This window comes from Oncorhynchus gorbuscha, linkage group LG15, assembly GCF_021184085.1.
Source record: "Oncorhynchus gorbuscha isolate QuinsamMale2020 ecotype Even-year linkage group LG15, OgorEven_v1.0, whole genome shotgun sequence".
In the NCBI taxonomy this organism is placed as follows: Eukaryota; Metazoa; Chordata; class Actinopteri; order Salmoniformes; family Salmonidae; genus Oncorhynchus; species Oncorhynchus gorbuscha.
The window spans coordinates 74,952,084-74,979,092 of NC_060187.1; the positions used below are offsets into that span (position 1 = coordinate 74,952,084).

Sequence of the window (27,009 nt, forward strand, 5' to 3'; positions counted from 1 at the left end):
TGCCATCTTGAGAGCATGTTTATGTCATGGTGCCATCTTGGGAGCATGTTTATGTCATGGTGCCATCTTGGGAGCATGTTTAGATCATGGTGCCATCTTGAGAGCATGTTTATATCATGGTGCCATCTTGAGAGCATGTTTATGTCATGGTGCCATCTTGGGAGCATGTGTATATCATGGTGCCATCTTGAGAGCATGTTTATATCATGGTGCCATCTTGGGAGCATGTTTAGATCATGGTGCCATCTTGGGAGCATATTTATTTGCTCATTAAACGGCTGTTATGAAGTGAGAGGTAGTCCATGGTTAACGTTGATGAAAACCATGTTGCCTTGTACAGAACTGGGTCAGGCGGGATGGACTGTACACTAATGTTTGCTAAACACCTAAACGGATGGACATGTACCCGTCATACAGGGAATAATGTTTGAGGATGTGAATAGGCATTAGTGGGTTACGGAAACATATTCCTCTTGTTTCTCTGTGATTCTATTTGTGTCTGCTGTTCTTCCTGACGAGGACACTGAAACTGCCTATCTGAGCCTGGTGAAGTCACTCCAGCCAGGCCTTGTCTTGTCCTGTGTGTGGGGTTGTTATTAGGGGCCGTCAGGGGCCGTGCCCAGATGTCTTTCCTTATTCTTCCTGTCAACGTAAATCAGGGCAATGACGAACAGTTCCGCAGGGACGCACACACACACACCAAACAACTATAAACAGACGTAAGGATGCACCCAGTGAGAGGATGTGTTCAGTGCCAGGGAGGAAGCAGTTACATCCTCAGCAGACCTATAACCTCACATCCTCACACTGACAACACACTGCAGCCTGTAGCCAGGTGTAGCCTACACCCTGCACTGCCAACCTAGCGCTCAGCTAATGCTCAATCCGGTCAGTGGATTTCAAAGAATCCTACCATACACTACTTACATATTAGAGAATGATGAATATTGGGAAATGGATATGGAAATCAGGCTAGCATCTTCCGTTGTGCTCGTTTATTTTCAGGTTGTTGATTTTCCTTCCCGGCGATAAGTAAGCAGATGGATCCTGTCTGAGGCTTCAACATGAAGTAACCCCTCAACAACATACACTCGCTCACTGTGTCCTCAGTTACGGCAGTGAGTATATACACATACACAACACACACATCATCTTATCCAGTTTCCTGTCGGTACGAGCACCCCGTCCTGGACTGACACAAGTCCCTTTCCTGACAGGGACACTATTGTTTCCTCTTTTTGACGCCTTTTGGAGGCTATTAAGAGATTGGCGGGCCCCACCTCACAAGCCCCCCCCCCCTCAGTCCTTTTCCCACACTATCCTGTCCTCTGGAATGCCCTATTTAAGGAAACAAATTATATTATAAAAAGACTCCAAAATAATATGCAGAAAATATCTCTGCATCCACCCAGGAGGCCTCATCTGTTGTGTCAAGGGTTTTGTTTTTCTTGTGAGACCGAGGGAAGCTTTGAAGAGAGCTGGCTGCTTCCGGTTATCAATGCAGGACAGTGGTTTGGATCTTCACAGTATGTTTTTCTTGTGAGACCGAGGGAAGCTTTGAAGGGAGCTGGCTGCTTCCGGTTATCAATGCAGGACAGTGGTTTGTATCTTCACCGTATGTTTTTCTTGTGAGACCGAGGGAAGCTTTGAAGGGAGCTGGCTGCTTCCAGTTATCAATGCAGGACAGTGGTTTGGATCTTCACAGTATGTTTTTCTTGTGAGACCGAGGGAAGCTTTGAAGGGAGCTGGCTGCTTCCGGTTATCAATGCAGGACAGTGGTTTGGATTTTCACAGTATGTTTTTCTTGTGAGACCGAGGGAAGCTTTGAAGGGAGCTGGCTGCTTCCGGTTATCAATGCAGGACAGTGGTTTGGATCTTCACAGTATGTTTTTCTTGTGAGACCGAGGGAAGCTTTGAAGGGAGCTGGCTGCTTCCAGTTATCAATGCAGGACAGTGGTTTGGATCTTCACAGTATGTTTTTCTTGTGAGACCGAGGGAAGCTTTGAAGGGAGCTGGCTGCTTCCGGTTATCAATGCAGGACAGTGGTTTGGATTTTCACAGTATGTTTTTCTTGTGAGACCGAGGGAAGCTTTGAAGGGAGCTGGCTGCTTCCGGTTATCAATGCAGGACAGTGGTTTGGATCTTCACAGTATGTTTTAATATGGGGATAAATGACTCCTTGAACTAAGAGACACCCACAACATGTTTGTTCATTATTGTCATTCTAGAGCCAGGTATTTCTACTGACCCTGTGACCACCTGACCAGGAAAAACTCCCAACCCTTGTAAAGGTTAGAATTAGGGCCCAGAGTTTTCCTGACTAGTTGGACACATGGGATAAGGAAAAACACTGGTGCAGTCGTTCTCCTCGTCTCACCCGTTTGGAGATCTGGATGTCCATCATGAAGAAGTGCACGTGTTTCTCTCCTTTGTTCAGCGCCAGCTTCTTGGTCATGACGGCCACCAGCATGGCGGTACAGGCCACACCCTGAGGACAGACATACAGACAGCCGTCACCATGGTTACCACCACCGCTGTTTGTCATCCTCCTCGTGTCCCTTTGTGACCCGTAAGAGCGGGAGTCAGAGTAGGAATTCACAAAATGATCATGTCAACATTCAAAATTAGCCCTATAGCTTCAGGTCTGCTTGGCTAACATCAAGATAGACACCGCAATTCCTTTTCAAGAGGTTATTAAATAGTTGTGACTTGCTATAACTACAAATATGGTGGGCCTATTGTGCCTATTTCGCCAAATAATACACTGAATTGACCGTATGTTTATGTGAGAGTGAAATTGTTAATCATATGCCACTGTGCCACTGATATAGTAGTATGGTTTACTCTGAGAATAGCATTGTGCTATTGCTGGATAGGGAACAACTAAATGCTGACGAATGCTCAGGAACCGCACAGGGTGAATCAGAGTGACTTGGCACTAAAAGTGACTATATTTCAGTGTGGTACAATAGTCTCAACACACTAATTCTTACTTTGAAATCTTAGACTACACTTCTAACCTATGGGGGAGACATAACATACAGTTGAAGTCGGAGGTTTACATAAGCCTTAGACAAATACAATTAAACTAAGTTTTTCACAATTCCTGACATTTAATCCATGTAAAAATTCCCTGTCTTAGGTCAGTTGGGATCACCACTTTCTTTTAAGAATTGGAAATGTTATTTAATTATTTATTTCAGCTTTTATTTCTTTCATCACATTCCCAGTAGGTCAGAAGTTTACATACACACAATTAGTACTTGGTAGCATTGCCTTTAAATTGTTTAACTTGGGTCAAATATTTCGGGTAGCCTTCCACAAGCTTCCCAAAATACGTTGGGTGAATTTTGGCCCATTCCTGACAGAGCTGGTGTAACTGAGTCAGGTTTTTAGGCCTCCTTGCTCACACACGCTTTTTCAGTTCTGACCACACATTTTCAATTGGATTGAGGTCACGGCTTTGTGATGGCCACTGCAATACTTTGACTTTGTTGCCCTTAAGCTATTTTGCCACAACTTTGGAAGTATGCTTGGGGTCAATGTCCATTTGGAAGACCCATTTGCGACCAAGCTTTAACTTCCTGACTGATGTCTTGAGATGTTGCTTCAATATATCCACATAATTTTCAATTCCTCATGATGCCATCTATTTTGTGAAGTGCACCAGTCCCTCCTGTAGCAAAGCACCCCCACAACATGATGCTGCTACCCCTTTGCTTCACGGTTGGGATGGTGTTCTTCAACTTGCAAGCGTCCCCCTTTTTCCTCCAAAACATAACGATGGTCATTATGGCCAAACAGTTCTATTTTTGTTTCATCAGACCAGAGGAAATTTCCAAAAAGTACGATCTTTGTCCCCATGTGCAGTTGCAAACCGTAGTCTGGCTTTTTTATGGCGGTTTTGGAGCAGTGGCTTCTTCCTTGCTGAGTGGCCTTTCAGGTTATGTCGATATAGGACTCGTTTTACTGTGGATATAGATACTTTTGTACCCATTTCCTCCAGCATCATCACAAGGTCCTTTGCTGTTGTTCTGCGATTGATTTGCGGAACACGTCTCCTTCCTGAGCGGTATGACGGCTGCGTTATCCCATGGTGTTTATACTTGCGTACTATTGTTTGTACAGATGAACGTGGTACCTTCAGGCGTTTGGAAATTGTTCCTAAGGATGAACAACACTTGTGGAAGTCTACAATTTTTGGTTGGCTGATTTCTTTTAATTTTCCCATGATGTTAAGCAAAGGGAGTTTGAAGGTAGGCCTTGAAATACATCCACAGGTACACCTCCAATTGACTCAAATTATGTCAATTAGCCTATCAGAAGCTTCTAAAGCCATGACATCATTTTCTGTAATTTTCCAAGCCTTTTAAAGGCACAGTCAACTTAGTGTATGTAAACTTCTGACCCATTGGAATTGTGATACTGTGAATTATAAGTGACATAATCTGTCTGTAAACAATTGTTGGAAAAATGACTTGTGACATGCACAATGTAGATGTCCTAACCAACTTGCCAAAACTATAGTTTGTTAACAAGAAATTTGTGGAGTGCTTGAAAAACTAGTTTTAATGACTCCAACCTAAGTGTATGTAAACTTCCGACTTCAACTGTAGTTAATTTACCATTGAGTGCAATTTTCTATCAATATGTTCTGTAATTGCACAAAGCTCACAGTTGTACCAATGTGTATCTACCTACACTGTACTTGCATTGTACCTGCCAGTGTAATTACTGTGAAAATACAGTATATGGTTTTAGAGACATAGTGTAATAGTATAATTTAAAGATTAGACTGGTTTGAAAATGAAAACGGTTTTTTACCTGTTTTCCTTCCCTTGTTTGCATTAGTAAAAGAGAGAGAGAGAGAGATAAAAGTCTGATAAAGAAGAACAATCATATTAGCATGCACGCATAGGCTCACAATGAAACACAGGTTACAGTCTGGACACAGAGATAATGCTAAGAGTCATTCAGATGGATGAATCACAAATCCGGCACTAGTCCCCTGTCCTCTCCTAAGACCTTCCTAACATCAACCAACCCACTCACTGGTACTGGGAAGGACATGGGCATGACTAGAACCAAAGATTCCGTGTGAATCTGTCCGAGTGTAATCTGGGAATTTTGAGAAACACAACATCCTTCCCAGGGATCCATTCACACCCCACTGATAGGATGTGTGGTGAGCACGCTGCTCTGCTCACCTCCCCAACACAGCTGGGGCACTACCAGAGAGGCAGGCTAGCCCAGGATAGATGTGTTGAGCCTAGGGGTCCTTGACAGCCAAGCGCTACAGGTGTGAGTACTGCTTCACTCATTGGCCTAGAGAGCTGCCCTGTTGGGAGTAGGAACATTTTTTCTTCCAAGTCATGGGCACAGGTTGGCACGCCCTCCTGTTCCAGTGGTGCCAAAGGCTATAAACTACCTAAAAATGGAAATGGTGGAAAGTTTCCCCTTAAAAAAAGGGGAAAGCTTATATAAACAAGGGGAGAGGGAGAGAAAGAGGAGTGAAGGATAATTTTCCACTGTGTCAGGGAGGTGTCTCGGCCTGGCTCGCGCCCCTCTGTCGGTCTTGTGACTCTCCGTCGCTTATCTGTTCGGATCGGAAACGGGCAGAGCTGAGGTGAGGAAGAGAGCCAAGTCTTTACAGCCCAACAAGCAGAAAACACCCAGATACCTCCCTCCCTCTCCCTCTCTCCCTGTACTAGTCACATGGCCCTAAACCCTTCGAAGTGCAAGAACACACACACACACACACACACACACACACACACACACACACACACACACACACACACACACACACACACACACACACACACACACACACACACACACACACACACACACACACACACACACACACACACACACACACACACACACACAGATTATTGATTGAACTCAGACAAAACTAAAACTTTATTGTGCATGTGCAGCATCTCCACGACCCCACACATGACTCAAATTCACAGACAAAATCAATTGAAAAAATCAGACAAAATAAACAAAATTTCAGTCAAAATAAATATTTCTTTAAAACATTGTTTACTAATGGGGAATACAGTCAGAGGCAATAAAGGTGCTGCAGTTGACAGTCCCCCCAGTTCTCTCTTTGCTGAAGCAATGACTGCACGTTTCAGTGCCCAACAGGTCGTAGATCAGATTTTTTCAGATGTCCAGGAGGAACAAGAGAACAATGATTTAGAAGAGGAGGAGGTATCTGAAGAAGAAGATGAGGAAGAATACAACCCAGAGCACGATGCATCATCTTCAGATGAAGAAGAAATCCCCTAAGCTGAGAGACATTTTTGTCAAAGAACAGCAAAATAACATGGTTCTCGTCACCACATGACAACCAGGGCAGGATGGCAGCACAAAATGTCATAAGGATGACCACAGGGCCCACAAGACATGCAGTTTCTCATGCCCAGGGCATCGCCTCAACATTCTACATGTTCATCACACCAGCTATTGAAAAAAAATCATCCTGGAGATGACAAATTTGGAGGGATGAGATTGACCTGTGTTCCTACATAGGGCTGATAATATCAGTATAGATCCCGAGGCGTGGCTACATGAAGTCTCTTGGCAGAGAGTGGAAAGGGGATTTTCCGTGCCATAATGCCACTGAAAGTCTTTCACACTTTCTCAAGAATGCTACGATTTGATAACCATGAGTCAAGACCTGCAAGACGTGTGAGAGACAAACTGGTGGCCATAAGAGAGGTCTTTGAGAAGTGGGTGGAGCGTCTGCCATACCTCTACAACCCTGGACCAGTGGATGAGTAACACCGAAGTAACAGTGGATGAGCAACTGATTCCATTCAGAGGTAAACTTGTATTTTCATATCTGTAATGTAAGTGATTTTCACTGTTCATGTTATTATGTATTGCTGTAATATCATTGATTTATGTGATTGTTTTATGTGACACTGATTCTAATTACTGATAGTGATCTCTTTTGTCAAAAGGTCGCTGCCCTTTCCGGGAGTATATGCCCAGCAAGCCAGCAAAGTATGGCATCAAGATATGGGTGGCCTGTGACGCACAATCCAGCTACACTTGGAAGATGCAAGTCTACACAGAGAAGCCGACCAGTGGAGACTCGGAGAAGAACCGGGGGAGGCTCGGAGAAGAACCAGGGGATGCTCGGAGAAGAACCAGGAGATGCTCGGAGAAGAACCAGTGGAGGCTCGGAGAAGAACCAGTGGAGGCTCGGAGAAGAACCAGTGGAGGCTCGGAGAAGAACCAGTGGAGGCTCGGAGAAGAAACAGGGGAGGCTCGGAGAAGAACTAGGGGAGGCTCGGAGAAGAACCAGGGGAGGCTCGGAGAAGAACCAGGGGATGCGGTTGATGTGACAGACATACTGAGGCGGCACAATCTCAAGTGTGACAATTTCTTCACCTCTTATGAACTCAGCCAGCAGCTCCTGAAGAGGAAGATCGCTATGGTTGGCATAGTTAGAAAGAACAAGACTGAGCTCCCCCTGCACTCCTCACCACAAGGGGGAGAGAGGCCTTCTCATCAAAGTTTGCCTTCAACCCCACCACCTCTCTAGTTTCTTACCTCCCAAAGAGGAACAAGAATGTGGTCTTCCTGAGCATACTGCACAAAACGGCTGAGATCAGTGATAGTGAGGACAGGAAGCCAGCCATCATCCTGGACTACAACCACAACAAAGGAGGCTTGGACAACCTGGACAAGGTGATTGGAACTTACAACTGCAGGAGGATGACAGCCCGCTGGCCCCTGGTCATCTTCCATAACATCATTGATGTGTCCTCATACAATGCCTTTGTGATATGGAACAAGATCAACCTTACCTGGATGCCTGATAAGCGGAACAAGAGGAGGGTGTTCATGGAGCAGCAAGGAAAGGCACTTGTAACACCACACATTCAAAGAAGGGAACGCTTCCCCTGCACAGCAGCCTCTGCAGTGCTTGTGAAAGCTGTTCAGGGGGCTGAATCTTGTCCTGATCCAGCTGAGGCTGCAGCTGGGGCAGGCAAAAGGAGGAGATGCCAATTCTGCCCCCAAAGAAGCACAAATACTATGTGCTGCACATGTGAGAAATCCATCTGCAAAGTCCATGCACACACACTTGCATACTGTCCTACATGTGCTAACTAGAGTTGGTTGATTTATGTACTTCACGTTTTTGTTTTGTATTTGTTATTTTATTCGTATTTATTGTTGTTGTTTATACACCTCATGGGTGGGGGCAATGGTTAATAAAATGGGAGAAGACTAGTATTTTGTAGTTGAATTCCACATTGTACATTATACACAAATATATCACTATGCTGCCAAAAAAATGTCAAGGCTGTTATTGTTTCCCTTCAGTAAAATGCATTCAAACTACTTTCTGAACATCTGCTACTTTCTTAGGCTTTACAAGTGTTATCTCTTGCAAAACAAATAGTTTACACCTATGCAGTACCTTTAGCAATAATAATAATAATAATAACAAACCTCTACTTTAATAAAGAAAACAATTATGACAGGTGTGTTGTAATAAAAATGTATGGTGTCCACTGATTAAATGCAGTCTTTCTGCATTGTGAAGAGAGAAAACCCCGATATTTACAATGTTTGTGATGAATGACAGTTTGTTTCTTCATGCAAAATAGATTTGGGATTTAAAATTCAATTAAGCTGCTTCCTTTTAGGGGTAATTTGTTACTCTTAGGACAAGTGGAGTATACAAACAAATCAAAACATATTATATTGTTGAAAGTAGCCAGCCTTTGCCTTGATGACAGCTTTGCACACTCTTGGCATTCTCTCAAACAGCTTAATGAGATAGTCACATGGAATGCATTTCAATTAACAGGTGTGCCTTAACAGGGGTGGTATACAGAAGATAGCCCTATTTGGTAAAAGACCAAGAACAGCTCAAATAAGCAAAGAGAAACAACAGTCCATCATTACTTTAAGACATGAAGATCAGTCAATGCGGAAAATTTTAAGAACTTTGAAAGTTTCTTCAAGTGCAGTAGCAAAAACCATCAAGCACTATGATGATACTTGCTCTCATGAGGACCGATATGCCATCCCATCTGCTTAGTAGTACTGTCATTTATTTTTCAACAGGACAACAATGACCCAAAACACACATCCAGGCTGTGTAAGGGCTATTTGGCCAAGAAGGAAAGTGATGGAGTGCTTCATCATATGACCTGGCCTCCACAATCACCTGACCTCAACCCAATTGAGATGGTTTGGGATGAGTTGGACCACAGATTTAAGGAAAAACTGCCAACAAGTGCTCAGCATATGTGGGAACTCCTTCAAGACTGTTGGAAAAGCAATCCAGCTGAAGCTGGTTGAGAGAATCCCAAGAGTGTGCAAACTTGTCATCAAGGCAAAGGGTGACTACTTTGAAGAATCTCAAATATAACATTTATTTAGATTTGTTTTAACACTTTTTTGGTTACTACATGATTCCATATGTGTTATTTCATAGTTTGTCTTCACTATTATTCTACAATGCAGAAAATAGTACAAATAAAGAAACCCTGGAATGAGTAGGTGTGTCCAAACTTGCCTGGTACTGTAGAAAATAGTAAGAATAAATACAAATATTCTTCCATTGTAAAAACATATCAACTCTTTGTACTCAGCGCTAACCTACTTAATTGAGATATTGGCCTATATTCTTACTGGTGAGGGTCCATTGTTTTGTGAACAATGGCAGTTGAATATGACAATATATCATATTGAAACTCCTTTGTTCTTTTCTATGACAGAAGAAGATCTGAAGTGTATTATTTAATGTCATTTCCATGGCATCCAGACTGCTTGACCATAAGAGTCGCAGCACTTTCACAAATGTCAAATATGCTTACAGTGTTTCAAATGAGCTTTTTTCTACTGCGTGTACCTTTCTTACCAATGGGTGTAACCAAAGTGTTTGAGTCACAGACATAACAATACATGAGTCAATGACCACACTGCTTTCGTCGTTGGACAAGAGAAAGGTCATATGTTATCATGTAGCGCACATTGGGGCTGCATTCTGTAAGAAACGTGCTATGAAAATAAAGTTAAATATTATCAGTGCCTGTACTCTTTGAGTTTACCCATAAAACCAGTAAACTCACTGTAACCTTTCACATCTCCCCCTCCCCTCTGCTCAGTGCCAAGACATCTACTCCAATGTGTGTGTGTGTGTGTGTGTGTGTGTGTGTGTGTGTGTGTGTGTGTGTGTGTGTGTGTGTGTGTGTGTGTGTGTGTGTGTGTGTGTGTGTGTGTGTGTGTGTGTGTGTGTGCGTGCGTGCGTGCGTGCGTGCGTGCGTGCGTGTGTGCGTGTGTGTGTGTGTCACTTCTCTGACCCATTACTCAACACCCCTTATCTCAGAGGTGTGTGAACAACCAAGACATTGTCAGGTATTCTTCCCTGAACATGTCATATACAAGCTGATAGTGGGGAAAACAATCATAAAAATACTATTACAGTGGTGTTAAATTCATTTTCAGAATAGAATAGAAAAGCTTCAATATGAAAACTACAGCTACTGTACTTTACGACATCATAGCATGCACTGGCAACACACAGGGGGCACATGCTGTAATGTAAGACATTGTAAGAATGCCATAATGGAAAATAATATAGAAAGAGGCCAAGACAAGAGAGATCGATGGGAGTAGCGACAGGCAAACGATGAGTCAGCAGCAACGGTACTGTACATGGCGTTCTCTCTGCATGTACCCAGCAACTAACCGCCAGCATCGAAGTCAATATCGGGACTGGGTGGCACCAAGCACCACTGTATTTCTACTGTAAGTAAGTCACTTTCTGCAGCCACTTCAACGTAATGGGTACTTACACAACAACCAACTCAAGAGCACTGACAAGTGTTTCAATTTCCCTCTATTCTTCTTCATTTGATCACCCTGTTGCAAAATAACTTTCCTGAAATGCAGTTTATTTGAGGTTTAAAAAGGCTTCTGAAGTTTGTCATTTCCACCTTGACATTTCAGACATGATTTTCCCTTACAAAAAATGTATCAACCCCTACAAAAATATCCATTAACTAAAATCCATTTCGTAATTCACATTTCCTGTTGCTGCAGGATTATTGCCCTGCTGTAGCAAACTGGCTCAAATTTTGATCATACATCTATACACCTGCAGAGACATGAAGCCATGTACAGTACATGTATATTATTTAGCCTGTCTACTTTACAGTAATGTTCTGCTTTAAAAAGCCATTGTAACCTTTAAGATACAAGCTTTATCATGCTTTGACACTCACAGGCTAGAAACTTTATTTTCCCTATCTCTCCATTCTCCCCTCCCCATATAGTTACCATGACTCCATATAGTTACCATGACTCCGGTGAAGAGGCACACCACTTTTCCACAGCTGGTTTTGGGGGACACGTCCCCGTATCCCACTGTGAGGAAGGTGATGGCAATGAGCCAGAGAGCCGTGTCCATACGACCAGTCTGCTCCTGTGTCTGCCTGTAGAGGGCCACACACCCTGGGGTCACTCACTACATACACAGATACATATGTCTTACATGAAGATATTCATAGATGTTATCAATATTATGTAGACATTACATTACTAACAAGATCAGACCAATAGGTAAGACAAAAACAGAGATATATTAAGTTGGCAAATCTGATTGTCAAGAACTCCAGTCATTTTATTGTGTAACTATTTTTTCTATTTTTTAAAACTTTTGTTTATTTAGTAAATATTTTCTTGACTCTATTTCCTTAAAACTGCATTGTTGGTTAAGGGCTTGCAAGTAAGGATTTCACGGTAAGGTTGTATTCGACGCAGGTGACAAATAAAATTTGCTTCAATTTGTTTTGAGATTTAGAATCTTTATGGGCATCCAAAGATCAAAGTGTTGTAGTTACAGTTAGACTGTGATCATCTGTTTATCTGTCAGTGGCTGTGGAGTTAAGGAAGGACCTGTTTCAATTCCAGAAAATAGAAAATGGAAGTTGAATTGTCTGGACAGATGGTATAATAGACTCAAAAATGGATGACTTTTGTAAGTTGTTGTTTTCTCAGAATCTATTTCAAAACCATTCCAATTCAGTTTTGATCTTAAGTCTTCTATTGCCTACAGGGAAGTTATAACGCATTATACCTGTCGGGTGTTACTCAGAAGTCTTACAATCTGTCAATCATCAGATCGTATAACCAAAATGTCCGTTTGTTTAACATGCAGCTTGATTAACTAACACGTTTGATTTTCTCTATGTAACTGAGATCTAAGAATCCCATCCCATTGTAGGTTCAGCCTTAACAAATGACCTCACTTTGGCCACAAGCAGACTTCAGAGGCCTAGGACGGTATGTGTTGGCTCGCAATGAAGAGTAATTTTTCGGAGTAACTCAACAGAAAACGATCAACTTTGAATCTGTTATTAGACATCCTTTCTGAATGGGAACTCAAATTGACCATCAATATTTGAAGTAGAGTGAGCAATTGATTGCCCCAGTCTGTTTGTAATAAACTGTGTAGGGATGTGTGTGTACATGTGCGTGTTTCTGTGCTGGCAGTATTAATGTGTAAACTCAATGTAACCTTTCACATCTCCCCCTCCCTGCTGCTCAGTGCCAAGACATCTACTCCAATGTGTGTGTGTGTGTGTGTGTGTGTGTGTGTGTGTGTGTGTGTGTGTGTGTGTGTGTGTGTGTGTGTGTGTGTGTGTGTGTGTGTGTGTGTGTGTGTGTGTGTGTGTGTGTGTGTGTGTGTGTGTGTGTGTGTGTGTGTGTGTGTGTGTGTGTGTGTGTGTGTGTGTGTGTCACTTCTCTGACCCATTACTCAACACCCCTTATCTCAGAGGTGTGTGAACAACCAAGACATTGTCAGGTATTCTTCCCTGAACATGTCATATACAAGCTGATAGTGGGGAAAACAATCATAAAAATACTATTACAGTGGTGTTAAATTCATTTTCAGAATAGAATAGAAAAGCTTCAATATGAAAACTACAGCTACTGCATCCCCTTGTAGTAACTACTGGCAGTAGTAATGTGTTATATTTAGATTTTTAGCAAACTATTTTCATCTCTCACAGTGTGTCCTCTTTTTCTGTTCTTTCTATCACACAGACGTCTGTCTGTGCCTGTGTATCTCAAACAGGAGATTGTGTGCGAGTCATGCAGTGTGTGTGTGCATGCATGTGCATGTGAGTGTGAGCATGCGTGTGAGCATGAGTGTGTGCCTGCGTGTGTGCGCCCCTCCACCCTACCTCTCACAAAGTGTGAGCATCCAGGAAGCGATGAGCCAAAACAAGAAGATGAACACCATCAGAGTGCGCGCCGGGTACTTGTTCATCAGCACCTTGAGCACAAAGCGGAACGTGAAGTTGATGTTGTTGAGCGAGCCGATACTCCTATAGGAGGCACTGAGCAGCACCTTGCTGTGCAGTAGGATCGTCCTGTGGACCAGGTACAGCCTGAGGAACATCAGCGCCGATAGTAGCAGCTCTGTGTCCAACAGTGCCTCCCCGTGGCGGGAGGACACACACAGAGGCGCCGAGTTGGAGGAGTTGACCTCTACCCCCTCCCTGGCGATGGGCGCAGGGACACCTACCTCCCAGTAGGTGCCCACGGGATGGATGGCACAGACCAGCAGCTCCAGGGAGATGCCCAGCACCCTGCGGCTTGTCATGGCGATGCGCCAGTCCACCTGGTTGTGGTCAATGATGAAGAGCTGGAGAAAAAGTGAGCGGTCGGAACAGGGGCGACAGGGGAGATAGAAGGGGATGAGGGCGATTGGAAGAGCCAGAGGGAGAAGGAGAGTTAGAGGGAGAGAGGGAGAAGGAGAGTTAGAGGGAGAAGGAGAGTTAGAGGGAGAGAGGGAGAAGGAGAGAGTTAGGGGGAGAGAGGGAGAAGGAGAGTTAGAGGGAAAGATGGAGAAGGAGAGTTAGAGGGAGATAGGGAGAAGGAGAGTTAGAGGGAGAGAGGGAGAAGGAGAGTTAGAGGGAGAGAGGGAGAAGGAGAGTTAGAGGGAGAGAGGGGGAAAGAGAGTTAGAGGGAGAGAGGGAGAAGGAGAGTTAGAGGGAGAGAGGGGGAAAGAGAGTTAGAGGGAGAGAGGGAGAAGGAGAGTTAGAGGGAGAAGGAGAGTTAGAGGGAGATAGGGAGAAGGAGAGTTAGAGGGAGAGAGGGAGAAGGAGAGTTAGAGGGAGAAGGAGAGTTAGAGGGAGAGAGGGAGAAGGAGAGTTAGAGGGAGAAGGAGAGTTAGAGGGAGAGAGGGAGAAGGAGAGAGTTAGGGGGAGAGATTGAGAAGGAGAGTTAGAGGGAGATAGGGAGAAGGAGAGTTAGAGGGAGAGAGGGAGAAGGAGAGTTAGAGGGAGAGAGGGGGAAAGAGAGTTAGAGGGAGAGAGGGAGAAGGAGAGTTAGAGGGAGAGAGGGAGAAGGAGAGTTAGAGGGAGAGAGGGAGAAGGAGAGTTAGAGGGAGAGAGGGGGAAAGAGAGTTAGAGGGAGAGAGGGAGAAGGAGAGTTAGAGGGAGAAGGAGAGTTAGAGGGAGAAGGAGAGTTAGAGGGAGAGAGGGGGAAAGAGAGTGAAAGATAAATAAAAAAGAGAAAGAGAGAGAGAAATTGCAAGAGGGAAAAGGTTTGAGTGGGAGAGAGAGAGAGAGAAGTAGGAAAAGAAGGATGTCAATGGAATATTGTTCATTTGATTTTGAAGCATTAAGTAAATGCTGATGATTAACTAAATGTGGGAATAGGGAGAACAGCAACGACATAAACATGATGCCAAGGCAAACAAAGTCCCACCCAAGCAGATACGGAGGCAGTGAAAGTCAAGATTGTGGGGGTTGTAGGCGACACAAGCCCTCTATGACTCACAAGTCTCTTAGATTCTAAATATAATCTTGTCTGATCCTAGTCTGACTTGACACAACTCCAAGAAATCACTTTATTATATCACTAAAGAAAATGAAAACCAAATCCCGCGCTGGCCAAAAACTCCAATTCCTGTTGTTTTGAGGTTTCTTCGTAACTCTTGATATTTGAAACTGCCGTAAGCATATTAGAACACTCAGTTCGTAGTCTTGTTGCCCTTGACTGACTTTCCCATTGCCCAATCACCACCCAGTTCCTGCAGCAGAGGGGGAACTTCAGTCTCACTCTTCCCCTTGATATTGCCACACCGTTCCCTTGATATTGTCACACCCTTCCTTTGATATTGCCACACCCTTCCCTTGATATTGCCACACCCTTCCCTTAATATTGCCACACCCTTCCCAAGATATTGCCACACCTTCCCTTGATATTGTCACACCCTTCCCTTGATATTTCCACACCCTTCCCTTGATATTGCCACACCCTTCCCTTAATATTGCCACACCCTTCCCAAGATATTGCCACACCTTCCCAAGATATTGCCACACCTTCCCTTGATATTGCCACACCTTCCCTTAAAATTTTCCCACCTGAAGCTTGTTGGTGTAAGTTAATTTCCTTACCTTTCACCTGTGTTTATAGAAATTCAACTGTACCTCCATCTCCTGTGTTCTTGTAGACCAGGGGTGTCAAAGTCAAATGGACGGAGGGCCAAATAAAAAATTTAGCTACAAGCCGAGGGCCGGACTGTTCGAATGTTCATTGAAAATTTTTTAAATGACGCATATAGTCTAGTGAACCTAATTGAACCTACTGAAAACCTAACAAATATATTCCAATATGATCAGATAAATAAAGCAATATTTTCTTATGGCTCTGTCAGTAATCTTTAATTTTCAACAGACACAAAAGACAAATTTCCTTTATATAAAAATCCCCATAACATGAACATTAAATGAAAGAAACCGGTATTCAAGGCACCATCAGTAGCCTATATTTTCTATTTTAGCAAAAGTGGGCTAAATTTACTTCAAAGAAAAAAAACAATAATAGCAATTTTCTATCATCCACTCAACTGAAATATTTTTAAAATATAATTGGATTGAAATACAATAAAATAAAGTGCAAAAATCTATTAATCAAAAACAACACTTTGTTTAAGGAGAAGTAACATGCAGTGAAAACAAATATTAAACTTTAACTTTTAAACTTGAACTGAGTAAAAACTCTAAATATGTGATTGCACAGTAATGTTCACTTGTTTGAGGTTGAGGGTGATACTTGGTGGTGTCCCATCTTTTCCACAAGTTCATCAATGTTCGGGGTAAGGCTCTGAGCTGAGGAAATCCTCAGAATTGAGTGGAGGTGTTCAGCAGTAAGTCGACTTCTGTGTGATGTTTTGTTCAAGTTCATCAAAGAAAACAGTTGTTCACACAGGTATGTGCTGCCAAACATAGACAACGTTTGAGCAGCCTGGATGCGCAGCTGGGGCATTGTGTCGGGGAGGAAACGGGTGAACTCCGCAGCACCCACTGCCGCATATTTTGCCCTCAGTGCATCATTGCATTGGAGGTCAATCAACTCCATTTGGAGGTTTGGTGGTGAGCTTTCCACGTCAACAGCAAATGGGTTACCGAGCAGTTCCAAATCACCATGCTCCGTTTCTAACTCCGTCAGAAATGCCTTGAACTGGCGGTGATTCAAACCTTTGGCTCTGATAAAGTTAACTGTGCGCGTGATGATGCTCATTACATGCTCCATTTTCAAGGCTTTACCGCACAACGCTTCCTGGTGTATGATACAATGATAAGCTGTCAGCTCACCTGTCGCGTTTTCCTCTTGCATCTTTTCCCGTATCTTCTCCACCAGTCCGCTCCTGTGTCCACACATCGCAGGTGCTCCGTCGGTTGTCAAACCCACGAGTTTTTCCCAAGGCAGCTCCATCTCATTTACACATCTTGACACCTCTTCATACAAATCATGCCCCGTAGTTGTGCCATGCATAGGACGTAAAGCCAAAAACTCCTCTGTCACGCTTAGGCTGGAGTCCACTCCGCGGATGAAAATTGACAACTGGGCAATGTCAGAAATGTCGGTGCTTTCATCCACAGCCAAGGAATATGCAATGAAATCTTTTCCCTTTTTCACAAGCTGCTCTTTTAGATTGATGGACAACTGGTCTACTCTCTCGGCAATGGTGTTTCTGCTCAGACTCACATTTAAAAAGAGTTGCCTTTTTCTGGGCAAACTTCGTCACAAACTTTAATCATGCAGTTTTTGATGAAATCCCCCTCCGTAAATGGCCGGGCTGATTTAGCGATCTCTTCTGCCAAAATAAAACTGGCCTTGACAGCAGCCTGGCCTTGTGATTTGGCTTTTTGAACAGAGCCTGTCGAGATTTGAGGCCTCGTTTTAATTCCTCTGCCTTTTGTAGCCTTTGTTCCATGTCCATATTCTTGTTTTTGTCCGCGTGTTTCGTTTCATAATGTCGTCTCAGATTATACTCTTTCAGTACCGCCACACTTTCTCCACACAGAAGACACACAGGTTTTCCAGCTACCTCCGTGAACAAATACTCCGACTCCCACCTTGTTTGAAACCCCCGGTTCTCAGTGTCCACCTTCCGTTTTGCCATTTTTGATGGGTATCTGAAAGTTAATTTTACTGTGATGCTGACAACTGCTGTGCCAATAAATATTGAAATGAAGCAGCCTACTGCTCGGTGCGTCACCGTTGCATTGTGGGAAATGTAGTATTGGTGCGTGTAAAAGATCTGCGGGCTGCCGGCTTGCTGCGGTCTGCGGGCCGGTTCTAATAATAAATCAAGATCATCCCAGGGGCCGTAAAAAACCTTCTCGCGGGCCGGATGTGGCCCGCGGGCCTTGACTCTGACATATGTGTTGTAGACCAACCTCAAAATACAGTCCTTGACCAACCAACCCTAACCAGTTTTTATATCCTTCGGGCCTGATCGGGCTATCGTGGTGGAAAGGACAACAATGGAGTACAGATTCCCAGCTAACTGAGGGCTCATCGTCAGATAGAGAATAAGGGAGAAACACATCAAATCAGGTGGATGGAAACAAAGAAACCATCCATCCCAGTCGAACTCCAAGCCTCATTTCAGAAATGGATTGGTCCAAAACTCTACAATTACCTATTCATATGAGCTCAAGCCTAAACTCCAGTTCCTTGTGCTCTACCTTCATCCCCAGCATCAACTGCATTACCCTTTCAGTCTACAACTCCATCTCCACTGCAGTACCCTTTTAGATTCCACCTCCATTTCCACTGCAGTACCCTTTCAGACTACAACTCCCATCTCCACTGCAGTACCCTTTCAGACTACAATTCCATCTCCACTGCAGTACCCTTTCAGACTACAACTCCCATCTCCATTACAGTACCCTTTTAGACTCCACCTCCCTTTCCACTACAGTACCCTTTCAGACTACAACTCCCATCTCCATTGCAGTACCCTTTCAGACTACAACTCCCATATCCACTGCAGTACCCTTTCAGACTACAACTCCCATCTCCACTGCAGTACCCTTTCAGACTACAACTCCCATCTCCATTGCAGTACCCTTTCAGACTACAACTCCCATCTCCATTGCAGTACCCTTTCAGACTACAACTCCCATCTCCACTGCAGTACCATTTCAGACTACATGTCCCTTCTCCATTGCAGTACCCTTTCAGACTACAACTCCCATCTCCATTGCAGTACCCTTTCAGACTACAACTCCCATCTCCACTGCAGTACCCTTTCAGACTACAACTCCCATCTCCACTGCAGTACCCTTTCAGACTACAACTCCCATCTCCACTGCAGTACCCTTTCAGACTACAACTCCCATCTCCACTGCAGTACCCTTTTAGACTCCACCTCCATTTCCACTACAATGCCCTTTCAGACTATAACTCCCATCTCCATTGCAGTACCCTTTCAGACTACAACTCCCATCTCCACTGCAGTACCCTTTCAGACTACAACTCCCATCTCCATTGCAGTACCCTTTCAGACTACAACTCCCATCTCCAGTCAGTACCTAAAGAGGCAAGCTGACCTCACACTGTGGCTGGTGGCCCATTCCAGTTCCTGTGGACAATGGCCAACACCTCCACCAGTGGCCATCAAGCAAACACCTCCACCAGTGGCCATCGAGTCAACACCTCCGCCAGTGGCCATCGAATCAACACCACTAATGGCCATTGAGTCAACAACACCACCAGTGGCCATCGAGTCAACACCACCAGTGGCCATCGAGTCAACACCTCCACCTGTGGCCATCGAGTCAACACCTCCACCAGTGGCAATTGAGTCAACATCTCCACCTGTGGCCATCAAATCAACATCTCCACCAGTGGCAATTGAGTCAACACCTCCACCTGTGGCCATCGAGTCAACACCTCCACCTGTGGCCATCAAATCAACATCTCCACCAGTGGCAATTGAGTCAACACCTCCACCTGTGGCCATCGAGTCAACACCTCCACCTGTGGCCATCAAATCAACATCTCCACCAGTGGCAATTGAGTCAACACCTCCACCTGTGGCCATCGAGTCAACACCTCCACCTGTGGCCATCAAATCAACATCTCCACCAGTGGCAATTGAGTCAACACCTCCACCTGTGGCCATCAAATCAACATCTCCACCAGTGGCAATTGAGTCAACACCTCCACCTGTGGCCATCGAGTCAACACCTCCACCTGTGGCCATCAAATCAACATCTCCACCAGTGGCAATTGAGTCAACACCTCCACCTGTGGCCATCGAGTCAACGCCTCCATTTGCCATCATTTAATTTTAGCGAATCACACGACTGCAAGGCATGGCTCTGTGCTTGTGATGTGCTAGTGTATAGGGGAGGGTTAGGGGGAAGTTGTTGTGGGAGATTATTGGTTGGTAGATTAAGACAATTAAGCCATTGCTTATACGCCGGGAGTTTGTTTTTATTGGCTAATGCGTTGGTCCACCATACTCTTCGCTTATTTGGGCAGAAGTGTTTGGACATTTGATTAATTTGTGGCTAATCCGTGTGGCATTCTGACAAACATTACAGTTCATTTCAGTTCTTTGTTGGTACAAGTTATTTTCCTTGTCTTTTATCTTTGGAAACGTTTATAGAAATTCAACTGTACCTCCATCTCATGTGTTCTCATAGACTCACCACCTGGGTAGCCCACACCCAAACCACCAGCAAGCCAACGTAAAAATACTGTCAATGGTGTGCGTACTGGAAGCGGAGTCAGTTGTAGGAGAGCAGAGAGTTGTGAACAGGCGAACACTTTATTTAGGCAGGAGAACCCAACAGAAGGACGCCACAGCGTGGAAACCTCCATCAAATATGCCAAAGTGCAAAAATGCACAAACACTCACAATAATAATGTACAAACATACCTCCTGAATAATATATATCACGGAAAACGCACACCAGAAACAGCGTGTCAAAAATGACACGTAACACGAAACAATCACCTACAAAGACATGAGGGGGAACAGAGGAATAAAGACATGCAGTGTGATTGGGGAATGAAAACCAGATGTGCAGGGAACAAGACAAAACTAATGGTTAAATGAAAAATGGAGTGTCGATGGCTAAAAAGCCAGTGGCGACGACCGCCGAACAAGGAGAGGGGCTGACTTCGGCGGAAGTCGTGACAAATACAGTCTATTACCAACCAATCTTAACCCTACATTTTTACAATTAGAAGGTCTTGTTCTTATTTGTACATTGTTGTTATACAGTATTTACCGGTAAGCAAATACAATTGCCTTGAACGTATTGGAGATTTACAAAGAATTATACATTTTCAATTCCTGTGTGTAAACACTACGCACCTGTGAGCCTTATTAAAAGTATATTGCACACAGCAGAATGAAAAGAGGCCCCACGGTAATGCAAATGATCTGTCACCAATGAAGAGGTCTCTTTATATGTAACTGAAAGGGGAGGGAGTAAGTGCTACTCATACTGGAATTTATCCAAGCCAGAAGCTGGGCCTGTCACTCTACAAGCAGGGCCCTCGGAACCCAATGGGAATGGGAGCTGGTAAGAGGCTTAGGGTTGGAGATCATGTAGAAACAGGTGATGATATTGACAGCCCATACCCATGGGAACATGTGTTTAGATACTCACTAGCGCCTGGGGACCCCAGCCACATATCGCTCTCTCCGCCTGCATAGCGTCCTGAACGCTGCTCACATGATGATTAAGAGGGGGATGTCCATTTTCCTCTTCCTATTTTTTCTTTCTATGCTTCATTTCTCTGATAATGTCCTTCTCTTTTCTGTGTTTTTTTGAGAGTGAGAAAGGTTAATGCTAGGTTGCGCTGCCCGGCATTTTTTGTTTTCAGCCTAAATTGGGCTGCCCAATACACAGCCCAAAAACGATAACCTCCCCCCATGCTTGAAACCTCACCTCCCTTATCTCCCCACAGCACTTGCGCAGAGCACCCCCTCCTCTCAGATAGGCCTACACATGGATGTCAACCTAACAGGCGTTTTAAAGACCGGGCAGTGTGCCCTGAAGAACCTTCTGGCTGCCTACCCTTTTGTCTAAAAACGTAATCATATACTGCACTAATTAGTACATAAAATATATCTACTTCTGCACAGTCTTGACACTTGCACTAAACATGTTTATCATATAGCACCCTGTTGACTTCTATACTGAGCAGTAAGGACATGGAATGACTGTCTTAACATATTGAATTTCAGTGTCTTCACCAAAGTCCTGGCACCTAGTGCATTGACAAGGTATTACAGAGCAAGGATGGAAATAAGACGACCAGAGAGAACTGTACAAATCTCCGTGGATTCGAGTTTCATCAGGGGGAACGTGCATGTGAGTGTGTGTAAGCCACCTCATGGTTATTTACTAAGAAGTCCTGCTGACAGTATGTGTGTGTACTCAAGATATCATCAAGTTGCATCAGAGTTTTTCGTCACCAATCGATGAACGAACCAACGGCTGAAGTTTGGTCGGACCGCCACACAATTTGAGCAATTCACTTCCAGATCAAACAAGAAGTATCCAAAGAAAAAACACCTTGCCACCCTGCCACCATAGGCAAGACCAAAAAATACAGCCCCCCACAAAACTAGAATAATCCCAGTAAGCAAAATGACGTTTAAAATACACATTTTCCAGGACGTTGAAATCAGGTTCATTTTCGGTTCTGAATGAAAGTTGAAAAAAATAATTTACCAAAACCAATGTCCGTGGATGTGGAAATCAAGGCCGGTCCGGAACTGCACCAAAAAATGCTACTTGCACGGCCGGCCCGCTCATTAGGCAGGACTACTGCACCAAAATAAGACGTCCACAAGGCTAATTCATTTGGCTATTTAAGCTCTGAATATCAGCTACCCAACTTCATCAGGAGCTCGAGCTGATTTGCAATGTGTTTACACAGCAGGAAATGCAGAAGTATTTTATTTTTTTGCTATGGATCAGCTTGTCAAAAAATGACTGATACAAACTTGAAACCACTGATCATGACAATGGGGTGAAACTCCTGGACAACAGTTGTGATTGTCCGTTCTATATTGTCCATTTAACTTTGACCTGTCCTGTTTTTGGGATATGTTGTTTGTTAACATGACAGCGCATTTTTTATTTGATTGAGCGCCATTTAGGTTAGGCTATTTAATGGGAGAAACCTGTATGATGTAAAATGTGTCTCTTTACATTATCATACATTTTATCTCTAGCCTGTAGGCTACAGAAAAGGTCATACTCTTTTTACCGTAACCTATATCTGCTACATGATTTCTGTTAGATTTTTGACCAAATGTTGGTGGAGCGCTGCAGCGATGTGTCTCTCCAACAGCACCCTGGAGAGGCACGCTGGGAATAGACAAGCAAGATGTTTCGCATCCCTGCCTTTGACAAAGTGAGCACTGCTTATCAAAGGGAGGCATCATCCCTCACCTAAAAAGCCCATATGCCACTGATTGAGAGAAATTGTAATTGTTTTTAGGCAGAATTATGTGAGGTTTTATGTGTTGTTGTTGGAGGTGCGTCTTAGTCAGTTTAGCTCAGAAAATGCCGCCCTCGTCAACCATTAGGCAGGATCAGTCCCGTGCAAGTAGTTTTCATAAAGGAGAGAAGCACCTTTAACAGTATGTGATTTAATGTAAGCCCTTTCTTCAACTCCTCCGTCCAAAGAGTAACTAACACAGTTCCCTCCAGGGCTGCACAGTCAGTAATGGGGTCAGAGGTCAGAGAGAACATACACTCACCCTGATGTCCTTATAATGGAAGGCTACGATGAGAATCAGAAGACACCCAGTGGACATGCTGATGGAGCAGTTGATGATAAAGGCATAGCGGGAGCCCTGGGGAGGAAGAGGAGGACAGACAAGATAAAGACATTAAAGGGAGGTTTAAAGTTATTCCAACAGTGCTTCTGTTTTCAATTATTTTCCATTTAGCGGTTTCCATTAGCAGTGTGTTAGTGTTAGTGGAATGCTTTGACCTTCAGCCTCCGCTGGACACACACACTGATTTGGTGACAACTTTATAATGTGTGAGATACACATGCACCCTCACGAACACACGCACACACATGGGCGGCATATGATAAAGTCGGCCTATTGACCTGGTAGTGGACCACCAGGTCGCGCAACCAAATAAGATGAGTGTAGACCTACAAAGCTCTTAGCTGATGCATTAAAACAATCTTTATAAACTAGCAGAGCCGGCCCTAGCCACTAAGCGACATAAGCGAACGCTTTGGGCCCCGCGCCTGCTAGGTTGCCCCGACCCCCAAAAAGTATTGTTTTTTTGTTTAGTGGTTATTTTAGAAACTCAGTCAGGGTCTCAACTTACTGTTGAGAGCTAGAATAGTAGAATACACAAGGTGCAATTTCAAAATTAGGTTGTGCATAAGTAGTTTTTGTAGTTCTTGTTATGTCATTCACTGAGACTTACTCAATTAGAACATCACCTAACTTTTGGCATATTGGTCTAGCCAGCTATATAAACTAGTAATCGTGTAATCATGGTTGAATTACCCAGGGGCCCTGATTTCGAGGGGGCTCCCATTGATTTTGTTATTCGCTCTCACTCAGATATCATATTAACATGGCATAAGTCAGTGAAAGAAAATGCAAACATTTATCTCCTCCCTATAGCAAAATGAGTACAATTGCATGAAATCTGTTTTAAAATGGCAAAATCTTCTCTCCACCCCATGGCAAAATGAGTAGGATTGCATGAAATTAGTTATAAAATTGCTAAATATTCTCTCCGCCCTATGGCGAAATGCCACTTAGGGCCCCAAAAAGGCTAGGGCCGGCTCTGTAAGCCAGTTACTAACCAAGTGCAAGGTGACATGCTATCCAAGGGGCCTAAATCAGTTTATCAACTTTATCAAAACCTAAAGATCATGGTATATTTAGTTAGATGAAAGAAAAAGAAACAGGATTTGGCTTCTGTAGCTCTGAGCATAGCCGCTGTAAGTGGGGGTGCTGAGGGTGTTGCAGCACCCCCTGAAAAATCAGAAAAAAAAGAAAAAAATTAATACAAATAAAAAATAAAATTTGAAAACTTAAAAACATATTTTCACAAAAGTAGTGTACTGGGCCTTTACTACTATTAGCGAACCGATATTGACATCTGTAGCAATGGGCATACATTTTTTTCTTCAGTATCTCCACTTTGGGGGGGGGGAAAGGTAGTTGTATGATTGAGAACAGTATCTTGTTGGATTCAATAGTTGCAATTGTAAGAGTTGTGGCCTTGTCTTTTTCTCTGCGATTGTCATTCTAATAGAATTCAGGAAGAACAATACCCTGTCATCAAACATTTCCATCACCATGAAGAAAAACAATGTGCAATACAGTAATTTAGTACATACAGACATCAAGTGGTTTATGATGATGTGATGTGATGATGGTGCTTTGTTGGTAGAACATAGCGCTTGTAACGCTTGGGTTGTGAGTTCAATTCCCACAGGAGACCACTACGAAAATCTATGCACTCACTACTGTAAATTGCTCTGGTTAACATCGTCTACTGAAATGTAAAATGAATTAATAGGCCGTTTCAATTTATACATAGAAATAAGTTGCATTTGCAGAGTATTTCAAGAAACTGGAAAACATATATCAACAAGTATTTTTATATTCCACAAGTACAATATTATCAGATTAACTGTTTTGTACAGATAATTATCAGACTAAAGTTACAAATGCTGGTAAACACTCAAATACAAATAGATTTAGTTTAAATATTTTCACAAAAGTAGTGAACTGGGCCTTTACTAGTCCTGTATTAGCAGACCTTCAGCGCGGGCATACTACTTCCCGCGAATTATGCAATGATATGTCAACCCATCTGATAAGTAGGCTATGAGTGTCTTCATAATTGACTCTGTGAATAACTATCACTTTACTTCACTGTACTTGAAACGATCGTCTCGACAATAGGCTAAGTGATAAAAGGTGTGCTGTTTACTGCGATGACGTCCACGCAGGCAACTGATGTAACCTCGATGAAAGTTTTAACGGGGAGTTAATTTAATGATGGGTGGTTGGAGTTTACAGTCTAAAAGATATAATTGCAATTTTCAGACAACGTTAGGGAAACTTCAACGCAGAAAGGTGGTATGGTGTGACGTGCGTTGGCAACGTTGATTTTTTTCCACAATTTCACTTGTAGCATCTGCATCATGTCTAATTTTATCCCAAGCCTAATTGGACTCCATTATTAGACCTCTATCACATGGAGACCACAGCACGTTGCTTGCTTCCAGTGTCTAAATTTGTTTTGTAATATTTTCCCTTTGGAAACAGAGTAATTTCAAGCCTTTTTGAAACGACCTAATTTGTAGTAACTGTAACACTGGTTGTTTATCCAGGCCTTGGACATACAGAAAGGCCACCCAAGACCAATGCAGGCCAGAATCCATCCCAACAGCCTTTAGACAGACACTGTGAGTAGATTATGTGAGTAGAGCCAGAAACATTCATCATAATTCTGAATTAATTATTAAAAGAAAGAAAACCCTGCTGTTGATCACTTTTGATAAGGTCTAGTTGATTTGCAACAATATCCTTGGTGTGCTGTGTACCGTGACAATGGCACACCCAAACAGCTGTTAGGCCGGTCGTTTGTTTTGTTTGTACAGTCACAACATGATGATGTTGTATTTGCTTTACTATAGAAACGCATCCTCTTGGCACACAGTCAAACCTGACGCCATATAACTCGGGAAAACACCGAGCAGATTAGCGGATGTAACTAACTAGATGGTCACACTCCAAGATCCCTTTCTGCCTTATCAGTCTGGCTTGATGACCCAAAGACCTTGACAATCAGCCCAGCCTCAGCCCAGCCCCCCTTCTCCAGGAGAGGTGAAATTCTTGCATTATTCAAACAGTCTCTAATGAAACACAAATGATGTGGAAAGATCCAAAATGACCGTGGGCAACCTGAGAAACACTAGCTGTGAAGGGAAACAAATGTGGAAAAAGTACCACAAATAGCACATTTTCCTCATCCTGCATAACCTGGTTTCCAAGGGAAAGTATCCTTAAATACACTGTCATGCAGAGAGGGTATACCAGGCATCTGAGCATCCAGTTATGTCACTCATTATGTAGCCATGCATTTACAAAAATAATAGTTTGGCAAACTCAATTGGTTTTCAAATTCAAGATAATGTTTAGGGGGAAATGCATGGAAATGCCTGCCTGGGTAATTGCCAGATTCATCAGCATATGAAGCTGTTTGCAACATCAACTTCCTCCAGGCCCAGGCTTACACTGCGTGTCAGCCTAGTTGGCAATCAATATTTGATCAATCATATTAATCAAACAAACAGATTGGATCTCCTTTCCCTGAAATCAGCCTGATTTAAACAGCCTGCCTGCTGCACTCAGCAGTTTTCACTTCATTTGCCTTGGGATCATTACATGGAGGATTTAGGTCAGCTGGACAGGGACTATAGCTTGCTCATCTAGCTGTAATTACCTCTAAGTATAGGGACCTCAGATTGGATCTCCTTTCACTGAACGACCAGGCAGGTATAACCAGCCTGAATGATTGTTTCACTCTATTGTTTTCGCCTCACTTGATAAGAGAAAGTGAATTGAAAAAATGGCGAGTGGAGTGGTCAGGCTGGTTACACCAGGGTAGGAAACACCTACCTTATAGTGTTAAG

The 27,009-nt window shown here is 43.4% G+C and overlaps 1 protein-coding gene across 1 annotated transcript in view; it reads right to left on the reverse strand.

Annotated features, from left to right (window-relative positions):
• The window catches only part of LOC123998015 (intermediate conductance calcium-activated potassium channel protein 4-like), a 51,801-nt gene that overhangs the window by 22,553 nt on the left and 2,239 nt on the right, over window positions 1–27,009 (reverse strand). The window contains exons 2-5 of the mRNA XM_046302830.1: window positions 23,084–23,179; window positions 13,230–13,693; window positions 11,339–11,474; window positions 2,378–2,488 (exon numbers count right to left, since the gene is read on the reverse strand). Of these exons, the coding sequence (XP_046158786.1) occupies window positions 2,378–2,488; window positions 11,339–11,474; window positions 13,230–13,693; window positions 23,084–23,179 (807 nt within the window). The remainder of the gene's footprint in view (window positions 1–2,377; window positions 2,489–11,338; window positions 11,475–13,229; window positions 13,694–23,083; window positions 23,180–27,009) is intronic.